Source organism: Siphateles boraxobius, unplaced genomic scaffold, assembly GCF_051911475.1.
Source record: "Siphateles boraxobius isolate OS27281-9 unplaced genomic scaffold, OSU_SipBor_1 48, whole genome shotgun sequence".
In the NCBI taxonomy this organism is placed as follows: Eukaryota; Metazoa; Chordata; class Actinopteri; order Cypriniformes; family Leuciscidae; genus Siphateles; species Siphateles boraxobius.
The window spans coordinates 13,875,564-13,889,088 of NW_027509119.1; the positions used below are offsets into that span (position 1 = coordinate 13,875,564).

General features: G+C 42.8%; 1 protein-coding gene across 1 annotated transcript in view; it reads left to right on the forward strand.

Moving 5' to 3' along the window:
• The window catches only part of LOC143710788 (uncharacterized), a 63,277-nt gene extending 53,528 nt beyond the window's left edge, over positions 1-9,749 (forward strand). Inside the window, exons 11-14 of the mRNA XM_077201951.1 lie at positions 3,961-4,194; positions 4,722-4,869; positions 8,750-8,776; positions 8,900-9,749. Coding sequence (XP_077058066.1) covers positions 3,961-4,194; positions 4,722-4,869; positions 8,750-8,776; positions 8,900-9,453 — 963 coding nt within the window. The 3' untranslated portion in view covers positions 9,454-9,749. The remainder of the gene's footprint in view (positions 1-3,960; positions 4,195-4,721; positions 4,870-8,749; positions 8,777-8,899) is intronic.
• The last annotated feature ends 3,776 nt before the right edge of the window (positions 9,750-13,525 follow it).

Below are 13,525 nucleotides of genomic sequence, written 5' to 3' on the forward strand. Positions count from 1 at the left end.
ACCCTGCCTTCTTTGATTTGATTGGTCATCTATATCATTTTGACACTGATTAGCGCTGTAAGACCATTCTTAAAAATTTAATTTTTAAAACTTTTTTGTCAAACAAAAGACAAAAAGAACGTGCGTAATAGAGTGCAGCAGAACAGCATTAAAATACTGAGGGGAATTCTGGTCATTTCTAATTATTGGAGGGTGTTGTGTATTGATCTGACGTCGTTGTGAATAGTTGGCTGCATCCGAATTTTCATACTCTCTTGAGTAGGTACTTATTTTAAGTAATTAATTACTACACGTGTGATATAATGTATGTGCTATATAGTACAAATATGTGTAGAATGAATGTAATTCGGACATGCTACATTCAACATGTTGTCATTATCAAATGACCTATCAAATGACCTACCAGTTGTCTCTCATCACTGCCATTCACAAATCCTCTCCCGTGACCTCATGGATAGTAAAGTGTCCATCATATGCACACTTCAGAACCTCATCTGGGTACTTTTTATGAGCACTGTGAATTTGCACATACTACTCTTGTCGCATACTGTTTCACCAATTATATTGTAGGGAAGTATACAATTTTGGATGCAGCCAATGTTGCTGGCGGGTAACTTGCAGTTTTAAGCATCAACCACTAGTTGCAAAAGTTGCAAAGTGTACCTTTAATCTCGCTAGCCCTTCAGAGTCTCGCGAGAGTGAGCTGCAGGATGAGGATGTGTGTTGTCACTAACATCCTCTGATCCAGCAACGAGTGCTCTGCTGTGTATAAAACCAACCAGCCCAAGAGAGCAGGAGATGGCTGATGAGGGTGAAGAGGATATACAACCCAAACCCTCACTGCCACCCTGCGTATGTTAAGCTGTTGAGTGTTATGGAACGTGCTTCAATGAGGCTTCTAAAAAAAGGCTGTCGTTGGAGCGTGTGAGGAAAGAGACCGCTCGTGACAGACTTCACAAATGGTTTCTTTCCAGCCATAAAACTCCAGCTCTCCTGAGCCTTCCATTCCTGCCGGATCTGCACAATGAGATTCGGAAAGGCATGGAAGAACCTGTATTCAGGACGCATTCATTGCCATCAGTGAACTTCGCTGATGTTGAGGGGATGCGCGAATATGGGTATGTGTTGATGCCCCAATTGATGAGATGTCCGCGAACTATCTCACGGCTGAAGAGACATTGGCGCTAAGTGCTCCGGCCCTACCTCTTAAGCCATTAAAATATGACAGCACGTCAAATGGCAGGGCATACGCGGTGGCGGGTCTGGCACAATGACGGTTTTGCAAGCATACCAGGCTGATCTGCTGACAGATTTGAAGCATTTAAATCTCTCACCCCAAGCGCTGCTTGCATCAGCCTGAGGCAGGACCTATTATGAGTTATTCCTTCAATTTGGAACCCTCCTGTAGGTTTGGCCTCGGGTTTGGTAGTAAGTGTGCTCTTTCGTGCTGTTGATGTTAATAGGATTCCATTTTGTGAATGTAGTTTAGCCCAACGCTCTATTGGCAGCAGGGTGAGCTCTGTAGGTCTTTTTAGTAATTTTGAATGATAGGCCACAGTTCCCTGTAGTAGTAGAGAATGTAAAATCTGTCTTGTAAAATACAAGATGATAGGCCTCGACCCTGATACATTTTTTGGGGTCATGCTGATAGTACTCCCCTTGTTAGGGTCTTTATTTAGAGTACTTTGCTACCTATAGCTTGTATGATATCACCCTTCACCACCCATGCTCAGGTAGAGACAGATTACTTACTCCCTCTCACTTGGGATGGTTGAGTATGTTCCCTTAGAGCCGAAGCATTGCCTGGGCTGACGCCCGTGACATTCGAAACTGTAGGCCTTACAGTAGGCCTGCTCGTTGTCCGGTAGCTTAAGATTGTACTCCCATTTCTTTAAAGGGTCGATAGCACTTTTGCTGAGTACACTGCCAGCTGGCAATGTAAACCTTAGACCTGGAGGCGCTCCCCTTATTAGGGTCCCTTCAGAGTGCCCAGCATCCATAGCTTAAATGGATTAAACTTAAGTGCTTAAACTTAAGCACGGTTTAGATCCAGGATCGAGTAGAGTCACTCCCCTCGTTTGCAAGGGTTAGAAAGCGCTATGCTGAGTTCTACTCTCCAGGATGCCTGTCTCTGTGATCCGATCTGTGAGCGATCACTGCCACTATCTGCAGTCCTCCCCATCCGATGCCTCCACAAGTAAGGCAAAATATGTTAGAGACTCTGTTTAGAAAACAGACAGGTTATTGGCAAGACTAGGTCATTCATTTAGACCAAGTCAGCCTCCCTGGTGGCATGTGCGGTTGACTTCATGTCCCCCTCAGAAAGTGACTGGACGGTACTCCTTTGGACCCCCTGGCCATATTCCCTTAAAGGAACCCCCCTCTAAACTCGGGCTGTGGTATCCATGCCCTTGAGCTTGCTCGGGGTCAAGTCCTTCATGTGAAATTTCTTCCTCGCTTAGTATGAAGCTCGGGCAGTGGCCGTAGGGAATACTGTCACTGACAGCCTGTATGTGACCCGAAGGGGGAGTGTTTTTGGCATTTCAGTGTAACTGCCTCTTTTTGACGTTTTTTGTCACCGCCATAATTTGGCATGCACTCCCCTCAGCATGGCAGTGTGTGTAGTTTGTTCCCCATAGCGATTGACGCAGTCCGAGTTCCCTTTTGAAAGGGAACGTCTCAGGTTACGACTGTAACCTATGTTCCCTGAGAACAGGGAACGAGACACTGCATCTCGTCGCCATGCCTCGGGGATGCCTGCTGAACAGTCCCCTCAAACGATAACTTGTTGACATGTTCTCCCGGCTCCCCTTATTTACTTCCGGGTCGCACTAGTGATAATGACATTGGCTGTCGCCGGCCAATAAGATTGCCGGGGTTAGATAAGTGTTTCAGACACCGGTTCACGCAAAGGTGTTCCCCATAGCGCTTGACGCAGTGTCTCGTTCCCTGTTCTCAGGGAACATAGATTACAGTCGTAACCCCAGAGTTAACCTGAGACGTTCCTTCAAATTGTGCCCTATTTAAAGTTTTTAGGCTTTTAGTATGAATATGTTTTCCTTACTGTTATCTATAAGCTAGTGTGCTCCAAATTCACGTTTAGAAGACCAAACCCAAAGTTGAAAATGAAAATCAGGTTGATGTCAGTATCCAACATCAGATTGACGTTAAAAAATCCAACGTTGGACAGACATTGTATTGTGGTTCAAAATGAAACATCAGTCAGGTTCTGTCATCAACCCGATTTTCATTTCCAACCAAAATCCAACGTCCTTCCGACGTTGGGTTCAGACGTCAACCAAAATGCAACCCCTGCAACCAAAATCATCCCCTGACTGACGTTACTACTTTCTACTCAAGCACCTTGACAGAAATGTAAGGGAGTAAAAAGTACGATATTTGTCTTTCAAATTAAGTTAAAGCAAAACGTTTCCAGAAAAAAATAATACTCAAGTAAAGTACAGATACTTAAAAAGTTTACTTAAGTACAGTACTCAAGTAAATGTACTTTGTTACTGTCCACTATCCGGCATTCGGACCTTCATTTCTTTATTCACAGTAACCCCGCACAAAGAGGAATTACATGAAACTGACCATTTACCGTGAAATATAACCCAACAGCCCAAGTTATAAATTTTTGTTATAAGCTTGCTATTTTGATTATTTATCAAGACAAAGACAGTTTTAGAAACAGATAATTTGATTTATTATGTTCTTGCTCAATAACAGATTTTTAACCAAAAAACTTTCCGTAGAGCTCCTTCAAATTATTAAAGAACTATATCCAAAGGTATTATTATTATTAAGTCATGGCGATATATATATATATATATATATATATATATATATATATATATATATATATATATATATATATATATATATATATATATATGCTAAACATTTCAAACAAATGTTTTTATTTATTTCTGCACTGATTAGTGTGTATCCCAAACACAGAGCAGCGCTCAGAGAGAAATTGTGGACAGCATGCAGGTATTCTCTGATCTGATCCGAGCAGTCCAGAAGGTCCAGGCCGAGCTGGTGCTGGACATCGAGGAGAAACAGAAGAAGACAGAGAGCTGGGCCAATGAACAAATAGAAGAACTGGAGCAGGAAATAGATGTTCTGAAATTGAGAAACACAGAGTTAGGGTATCTCTCACACACTGAAGACCACATTCACTTCCTGCAGGTGAAGCATTTTTACCCTATATTATTTTCATGTAATCTGTTCTTAATTTGTACTAATGTAAAAAGTCTTCACTGTCAATTTTGTTGATGTGGATTATTTGATTCAAATTTAAGAATGATTAAACAAATCTAGAGACCTATGACTATTTAAAAACTCATAAGCAACTTGCATAATTGTACACTGCTAAAAATGACCTCCAAAGTGTTTTGTGATCAATGATGGCTACAGACGTTCAAAGGTAGCAGGATGTTTTACAAGATGTATTATTCAGAGTCTGCTAACTTATGAATGGAAGAAAATGCAATGCCCAATATAGTGAAATAAGTCCCGCCTTCTAAATAAAAGAGACAATTGCTGATTAGTAAAGTCATTGCATTACTGCAGCTGCCGTTAGAAGCTCTGGATGCTACTGAAATATTGAAAATATGTACAGCGAGTGAACAGACTTTCAATTAAAGGGAATTTGATGCTAGTCTCTGTTGTATGCCACACAGCTTCTTTAAAATGTTCACTGTCTTCTCCTCCAGAACTTTACATCATTAATGGCTCATCCAAACACTAAAGACTGGTCTGAGACCTGTGTGCATTCGGATCAGTGTGTTGGCACCACCAGAAGAGCAGTGCTCAAACTAGAAGGGACACTTACAAAAGAAGTAGAAAAACTTGTAGAAATGGGTAAGAACTTTACTGTTACAGTGTTTTATTAATGCACATCACTCTTTTTCTGCCCCTATACTTAGTAGTGCATAATTGTATAGAGTGATGCAGGTATGAAGTCACTTTGTAGGCCAACTAGCAGTTAGCATCACACTGGTTCCCTCGACAAAATCTCAATAGGATTTCCCCTTAGGCTTTTGGATTATAGCAAAAGACAAGCTTTGTGATCAACAAAAGTTTATGATGCTTACAAGTTGTGTCCATCAAGATTCCCAGATGAACACAACGTTTATGAATTTTGAAGTCTAAATGCAGTAGCCAAAAGTAAAAAGCTAAAGGTAGACTACAAAACTAACTACGCCACGGTCCCATGACTTCAACGTCACCACCACTAAGCTTCCAACTACTCTTTCAGTTTTTAATCTAAAAACATTTTTTTATAATTATAACAGTAATTATATTAAAACCGATTTTTATGTCGTAGAATAAAACGTGAAAGTGTCTTAAGCTTGTGTTCACCACTGACCTTATTTCATCCATTTAACCAAAATCCCATTAAAAAAAAACTCATTGACTTCGGGACGATGGAACCAGAAATGCTACAATGCTAACTCGTTACCCTGTTTTGGCCTATGCAATGATGTCATACTTGCACCACTTTATTGAATGTGAACTTGTAGTGTACTTCAAATCTTCAAAGTATATGTAACCTGTCCTTGCAGGTTATATAATATTAATAAAATAAAATTTCTCTGAAGTTTACTAAAAGAGAGTACACTTTCATGGTGGGGCGGATTCCCGGACAGAGATTAAGCCTATTCCAGGACTAAAATGTCTAGGTTCTAATGTAACCCCCGGAATGGAGATAATGTCAGAACTGAACTGATGAATAGGACTAAACAAGCCAATGCACATTGGCATGCAAGATTTGTATTGCGCACCCTGCCCTGCAAATCAGGTATATAAGGAAGTGTGTTGAGACCACTCAACGAACAGGTTCCACTTCAAAGCGTTGGCATGTGTTTCTACGCTCCTCGCAGAGCAGTGTTTCTCATCCCTGCTCCTGAAGGACCCCCGACATTGCACATTTTATTTGTCTTCCTAATCAAACACACCTGATTCAACTCATCAGCTCATTAGATGAAACTCCAGGACTTAAAATGTGTGTTTCAGAAAGAGGAGACTTTCAAAATGAGCAGTGTTGGAGTTCCTCCAGGACAGGGTTGTGAAACACTGTCATAGAGGGTGCTCTCGCCGAAGTGACAGATCACTAATCCTCCACATCCCATACAGAGACCACACGTGGAGGTTCCAGAGATCTGGATGCGAGTTCTAGAGGGTTCTCCGTCTCTGAGAAAGTAGGTCCTTCCTCCAGGAATCCGCAAGGAGCATCAGTTCCGGGAAAAGTATGGTGCAACTAGCAAGACCTGCTCTTCATCCTCCCTGACCATGCACAGTGTCTGTGTGAGAAGTCTCACTGGGGTAAACGCATACTTGCGTAGGCCCCTAGGCCAGTTGTTTGCTAGCGCATCCGTGCCAACAGACCCCTTGGTCAGGGAGTGAAACAACTGGCAATGGGCCAGCAATGTCCGGAGAGGAAAACAGGTCTAGCTTTCCGTCTCCGAAGCATCTCCAAATCAGTTGGACCGTCTGGGGGTGGAGTCGCCATTCTCCTGGGAGTGTGGAGTGTCGTGAGAGCTCATTGGCTGCACAATTTAGCTTGCCCGAAATGTGAACGGTGCAAGGACAGGAGCATCCTTATCCAGCACTGAGGTGAACTGGATGCCCCTTGAACTTAGGGGGACGCCAGATGAACTGAATAGCATAGCTGAGTATGATGGTCCGAACGAGCCAGCGAGACGGCCTGGGAAGCGCTAGCATATACTCATATACTTTGTCAGGAGTACCTGACAAAGTACTCCTTTCTGTCAGGAGTACTTGGACGATGGTAAACGTAGTACAGGATAAGCAGAATAATTGACTATATTTGAATTTTTGAAAAATAATGCACACAGAAGGTCACCCAGTTCACGTTGTGACCGCATTACCACCTTGGGTTTACAGTATTTTTCTAATAATTCAACGGCCAGTCATCAATTATTCTTTATATATATATATAATATAGCGCCATCCTGTTTGCCACATACCCCCATCGCCCCTCACAGGCCGGGGGGTACCCACGAGCCTGTGCCTACACCCCCCCCGGCGGCGGCAATCCCTGGGGGTATGGACCGACAAGCCGAGGGCAACGGAGACGGAAGCATGAGGAGTGACAGATCGAGAGAGGGGAGAAAAAAAAATAAAAAAAAATAAACCTGGTCCGGTTCCCACAACGTGCTACCATCTGGTCCTCCACCAGCTGGGCGATCTCCTCCACGCTGCCTGGCGGTGACGCTGGGTAGCCCTCAGTGGACGCAGACGGTAGGAGTCCCCCGCTCCCTGCTCCTCCCCTTTTCCTGGTGGATGGCAGCAGGCTCCGGCCCACGGCAACTCACTCCAGCGCACCGCCTCGAGCGTCCATGGCCGCTCCTCCCCCACTCCTTGCTCCTCCCCTACCCGGCGGATGGCAGCAGGCTCCGGCCCACGGCGAGTGGCGGCGACTCGCGCACCATGGTCGATGGCACCACGGGTTTCCCCACAGCGGCGAGGACTCTCTGACAGGGTGTTCCTCCCTCTTCCCGGGCTTTGGCACCAGTGTAGCAATGTTCAGGGTAGAAGGAGGTGGGAACCGGTGAACATTCAAACACATTTTATTTAAAATAAAACAAAAAAACCAAAATACCGCCAGCAGCCCCTCGCGGACGACTGCTGGCTACCGAAATTAAACATAACTGCCAGCAGCTCCTCGCGGACGACTGCTGGCTTAGATAAAATACAAATACAAAAACCAAAACACAACGTAAAACCAGGCCTGTTCCTCTCTCGATCATCCACGTTGTCGCCCCTCCTTTATGCTTCCGCTCCTCCGTGAGAGATGCGAGACCGGTGTGGATCACAGGTGTTGCTCATTAGCAATCGCACCACCGGCCTCGCGCCGTTCTCTCACGTCCCTCGGCCGTCCTGTTCGCCACAATGATATAAATTATGGTCATACAGATAAGAGTAAGACAAAACTGTAAAGAGTCGAAACTGTAAAGAATCAATTTTTTTTGTGTACACTCAACACTCACAATAAAAAGAAAACATTGTGCTTTTGTAAAATAAAGAAAACAAAAAGGATGCCACTTTCTGCCGTCCCAGTTCTTTACGTGTAGTTAGTGGAGCGTGTCACAAAAATTAATCAAAACTCAGCATATACCGGCTTTTAGCAAGTTCTTCCGTGCCATCTGAATTCTTGTTTAGGGTTGGTGCATAGATTGTCTCTTCTTCTCTTTTTTCTGTTTTGTCGGTTAACAAACAGCATTCTGGATTGCAGTGTGGATTGACTGTGATTGTCCGTACCGTCAAGGTTCAGAATGAATATATTTATCGTTACACCCCTATTATATATACTGTGTGTGTGAGTGAAACTGCAACCTATGTTTCTTAGCACTCTTTTAAAAAGCGCAGTTTATAATAATGTCAAATTAATTTCTTTATTTTAGATTACATTTTAAAATATCGTATTTTAATAATCTTTTGTTGTGTTTTAAAGTACACATTTTATGTGTTGACTAACATACAAATGCACAAACATATTATTATTCAATGTTACTAAATGTATGTATATTTTAAACATATTTTAAATGTCCGAAATTGCAACTTGATCATTAAAAATATTGTAATTGTGCAAATATATGACATGATATAAAAGTTTTTTCTAAAGTTTTAATAAAGTAAAATATAAATTATAAAAACCTCTCAAGTACAATCAGACCTATAAAACAGTTACTTTATTTATTTTTGTCATCTTAAACAGAGCTGAGGAGGGTTCAGAAGTACTCAGGTAATGTTTCCTTGTTCATTTAATCAGTCATATATCACTAGACCACTTTGCATTCAAGTGGGTTTATCTCTGCCTGGTCTGTTTGACAATCTACTCATGTTTCTGTTGTATGTCCCCGTGAAGTGGATGTAACGTTTGACCCGGACACGGCTAACCCTTGGCTGCAGCTATCCGAGGACAGGCATCAAATGCGTCATCTCGGAGCATGGCAGGACCTGCCCGATACACCAGAGCGTTTCGATACGGTGGTTATTGCACTCGGCTGTGAAGGAATGTCCTCCGGACGCCATTACTGGGAAGTTCAGGTGGGCGATAAGGACGACTGGTACCTAGGTGTCGCCCGGGAATCTGTTAACAGAAAAGGGAGGATTTCGGTGAGTACGGCTCACGGTTATTGGGCTTTAGCTATGAGAAAAGGCCGAGAATATCGTGCTTCTTCCTCTCCACCCCTCTTGCTTTCCATCGAGCCCAAACTGAAGAGAGTGGGCGTATATGTGGACTACGAAGAAGGACAGTTGTCATTCTATGATGTGCAAAACAAAAGTCACATCTACACCTTTGTGGACTCGTTTAAAGATAAACTCTTCCCGTTCTTCTACCTCTACTGCTGCGATAAGTCCTCTGACACTATGATAATCTGTCCCATGCAAGAGACATCTCATACTAAACAGTGCTGAAACATGAGCTCCACAATGACTTGGTCTGGTGACAACACCTGCAGTAGCCTACTGCTGTTTCTATCGTGTTACTATGTGTATTTGAGAACTGCTTTCTTTGCCTTTATTTCCTGACTGTTGTATTGACATTTAAAAAAAAAAAGTAATCAGTTTTATTGCATGGCCATAAAAGAGCAATTATGACAAAGAACCAAAGCATACAAAACAAATGAATAAATATAATCCATTATACTCATTTACTTGTGCATTATGTTTATAATTGAATAACTGAATGTTGAAATAAACATGTAAATCAGTGTAAGTGTATTTATTAGACTTATTTCCACATCAAACTATTAAAATCCCTCTGCAAGTTTCACCATTATTTTTGTTAGTGTGTTATTGGAACATGGTGTACAATATTAAAAGTATAAATTTTCAAACATGTTAATTAAAATATACATTTTTGATATAACTTTTGGACAGCCTTTTTGGAAATTTGTTTACATTTTTATAGTTTACATGGACTAGTTAAAACATATTGAATAAAATTAAAAACATATTGTAAAAAAAGAAATAGAAGCAGTAAATACTATTGATTTTTTTTCCACTTCAAAATTTCACATTTCATTCAGTGTGTTACTTGAAATGTAAAAAAAAATTTGTACACCAATTTGTTTTTCCAGTGTAGGGAACAGGCAATATAGACTTATAGACTAATATGACCGACCTTGGCAGGGGGGGTTCGAGAAAATTATTTATAAGGTGGCAAAGGGATAGCAACACCAAAGCAAGAGCTAATGCAAAGTTATTGTGAATGTATGGCCTGACATACACATCCATGTAAATGAATATGGAAAAAACAGTTGCATTACCACAAAGTAATCTTAATGTTTAAAAACATCCAAAAACCCCAACAGATTCATATCAAGAAGCTTATATATGTCAGGATACAGGGACGAGACAGAGGTGAGTGAATCCAAACAAAGTTTATTTTAGTGACACAAGTGCAAAGTTGAATATTTCAAAGTTCAGAAGTGGATTCGGTGCAGATTACTATGAATGGGGAAGATCACAGATGAGTTAATCCTCTTCAGGTTAGTTAACGTGAAAACAACCACAATTCGGTAATACTTGTCTGTCTCTTTCAGATGTGACCACAGCCAAGTCACACTCAGGAGGAACACAGGAGGCTCGAGGGTATACAGGATTTCCGGATACAAAGACTCAGGCGGGGACACTGGAGACAGCAGAACAAGGACACAGAGGTTAGTATACGATACTTAACGGGTACAGGATACATCGGAGATTTCAGGAGACAATGGTTATGGTCTGTTCCTGTTGGAGGCTTGACAAAGATAAAACGAAAGCTGGGTATTTTATTGAACTGGTTGCTGATTGGGAACAGGTGCAGGGAATCAGAATTCTGGTGAGAGTGATCGCTGAGTGGTGACTGAACTTGATTGGTTCCTGACATTACCCCTCCCTCCAGAGTCCGTGCCAGCGGACTCAGTACCCCAACGTCGTGGGGGTCACCTCGAGGTCTTGGGGCAGGTCTGTCAGGATATTGTGCATGGAATTCGATGAGTAACATGGGATCGAGGATGTCTTTACGGGGGATCCAACACCTTTCCTCCGGTCCATAATCCTCCCAGTCTATCAAATATTCTAACTGACCACTTCGACGTCGGGAATCTAATATCTCCTTTATCGTGTAGATGGTTTCGGCTTCGATGGGGGGTACTGGAGGATTGTTTTCTTGATCTAAATCTGTAGCTGGAACAGGTACAGGTGGATGATGAGGTTTCAAGAGAGAGACGTGAAATGAGGGGTGGATACGATACTGAGCCGGTAGCTGGAGCTGATAAGTCACTGGGTTTATCTGTTTTACAATGGGAAATTGGCCGATATATCTGGGACTTAATTTTCGACAGGGTAATCGTAGGCGCATATCTTTTGTCGAAAACCAAACCAGTTGTCCAGGCTGATATTCGGGAGCATTCTGTCGATGAACATTGGCAAAGTGTTGTTGACGGTTCAGAGCTTGCTGGAGATGGTGATGGGCTTGATTCCAAACTCTCTCACTGTTCTGAAACCAGGCGTTGACTGCAGGGACTTCAGAAATTTCACCTGACCATGGAAACAAGGGTGGCTGGTAGCCCAAAACACATTGGAACGGGGTTAGGTTGGTGGAAGCTTGTCGAAGAGAGTTTTGTGCGTATTCTGCCAATACCAGGTATCGACTTCAGAGATGTTGATTTGGGTTGCAGAAAGTTCGAAGGAAACGGCTGACATCTTGGATTTTCCGTTCTGCCTGACCATTAGCTTGTGGGTGATATCCTGACGTTAGACTCACTGTGACGTTCTTTAAGGTGAAATATGCTCTCCATACCTTTGATATAAACTGAGGTCCTCTGTCAAACACTATATCCTCTGGTATGCCGAAGTTCCGAAAGACATTATCTATTAATACTTCTGCAGTGACAAATACTGTGGGCAAGGTTTAGAGGAATCAATTTGCAGGCTTTTGAAAAACAGTCAATGGCTACTAGGATACATGTATTCCCCTCTGAGGGAGGAAGGTCAGTGACAAAGACCACTCCTATGTGTGACCAGGGTCTCTGTGGAACAGGTAAGGGCATGAGTTTCCCGGTTGGTAGATGACGGCGGTTCTTGTTCATGGCACACAGTATACATCCTTGGATAAACGTCCTTATATCTTGTACCATGTTAGGCCACCAATAGCGAGTCTGGAGTGTGAAATGAGTCTTGTTTATACCTGGGTGTCCCGTACCCACAGATGAATGCGGAGAGGAGATCAGGGGAGTACGGAATTCTTCAGGAACATAGATTTTCCCGGCTGGACACTCTGGCGGATTGGGTTGACGTTGGGACAGTTCGATGAGTTGTTCATTTAGATCCCACTGGATGGGATTGACAAACATTTTCTCTGGCAGGACATTCTCAGGTTCCTCCGAATTGACTTCTGGAGAATGAAGACGAGACAAGGCATCTGCTCTAACGTTCTTTGACCCAGGACGGTAGGAGATCTGAAAATGGAAACGAGTAAAGAAGAGTGCCCATCTGGCCTGGCGGGGGTTAAGTCTCTTGGCATCCTTCAAGTACTGGAGATTTTTATGATCGGTAAGAACTAAGAATGGATGTTTGGCTCCCTCCAACCAGTGTCTCCATTCCTCCAGAGCGAGCTTAACTGCCAGGAGTTCCCGATTGCAAATGTCATAGTTTACCTCTGCAGGAGATAGTTTCCGAGAGAAGAACGCACAAGGTAGTGGCCTTGGTGAGGAAGTGGAGACCTGGGATAGTACAGCTCCTACTCCTGTAGTGGAGGCATGTACTTCAACAATGAATTTCTCTTCAGGATTAGGGTGTTGTAGTAGTGGAGCTGTGGTGAATGCTGTCCTTAATGCCCTTGAAAGCTTCTTCTGCTTCAGTGGTCCAAAGGAGTGTCTTCGGTTTTCCCTTCAGGAGAGAGGTAAGTGGGGCGGTAATCAGGCTGTATTGGTGAATAAACCTCCTATAGAAATGTGCAAATCCTAGGAAACGTTGTAATTCCTTGATCGACAGTGGAGTGGGCGAGGAAGTAATGGCTTTGGTCTTACGATCATCCATCGCTACTCCCTTCACACTGAGGTGATAACCAAGGAATTCCACTGAAGTTTGATGGAACAAACACTTTTCAGCTTTCAGGAACAAGGAGAATTCTCGTAACCGTTGGAGTACCTGGGAGACATGTCGTTGATGTTCCACTGCGTCTTTTGAGTAGATCAAGATGTCGTCAATGTAGATTATGACAAACTGATACAGATAGTCTCTGAAAATTTCATCCATAAAACTTTGAAACACAGAAGGAGCGTTTACCAATCCATATGGCATAACCAGATATTCGTAGTGCCCTGCTGGTGTGATGAATGCGGTCTTCCACTCATCGCCCTCTCGGATTTTAATGAGGTTATACGCACTCCTCAAATCCAACTTGGTGAAGATCGTGGCCTCTCGAAGTTGCTCAAGTGACGAGGGAATCAATGGGAGCGGATAACTGAACTTCACGGTGATTTTATTTAAGGCTCTGTAG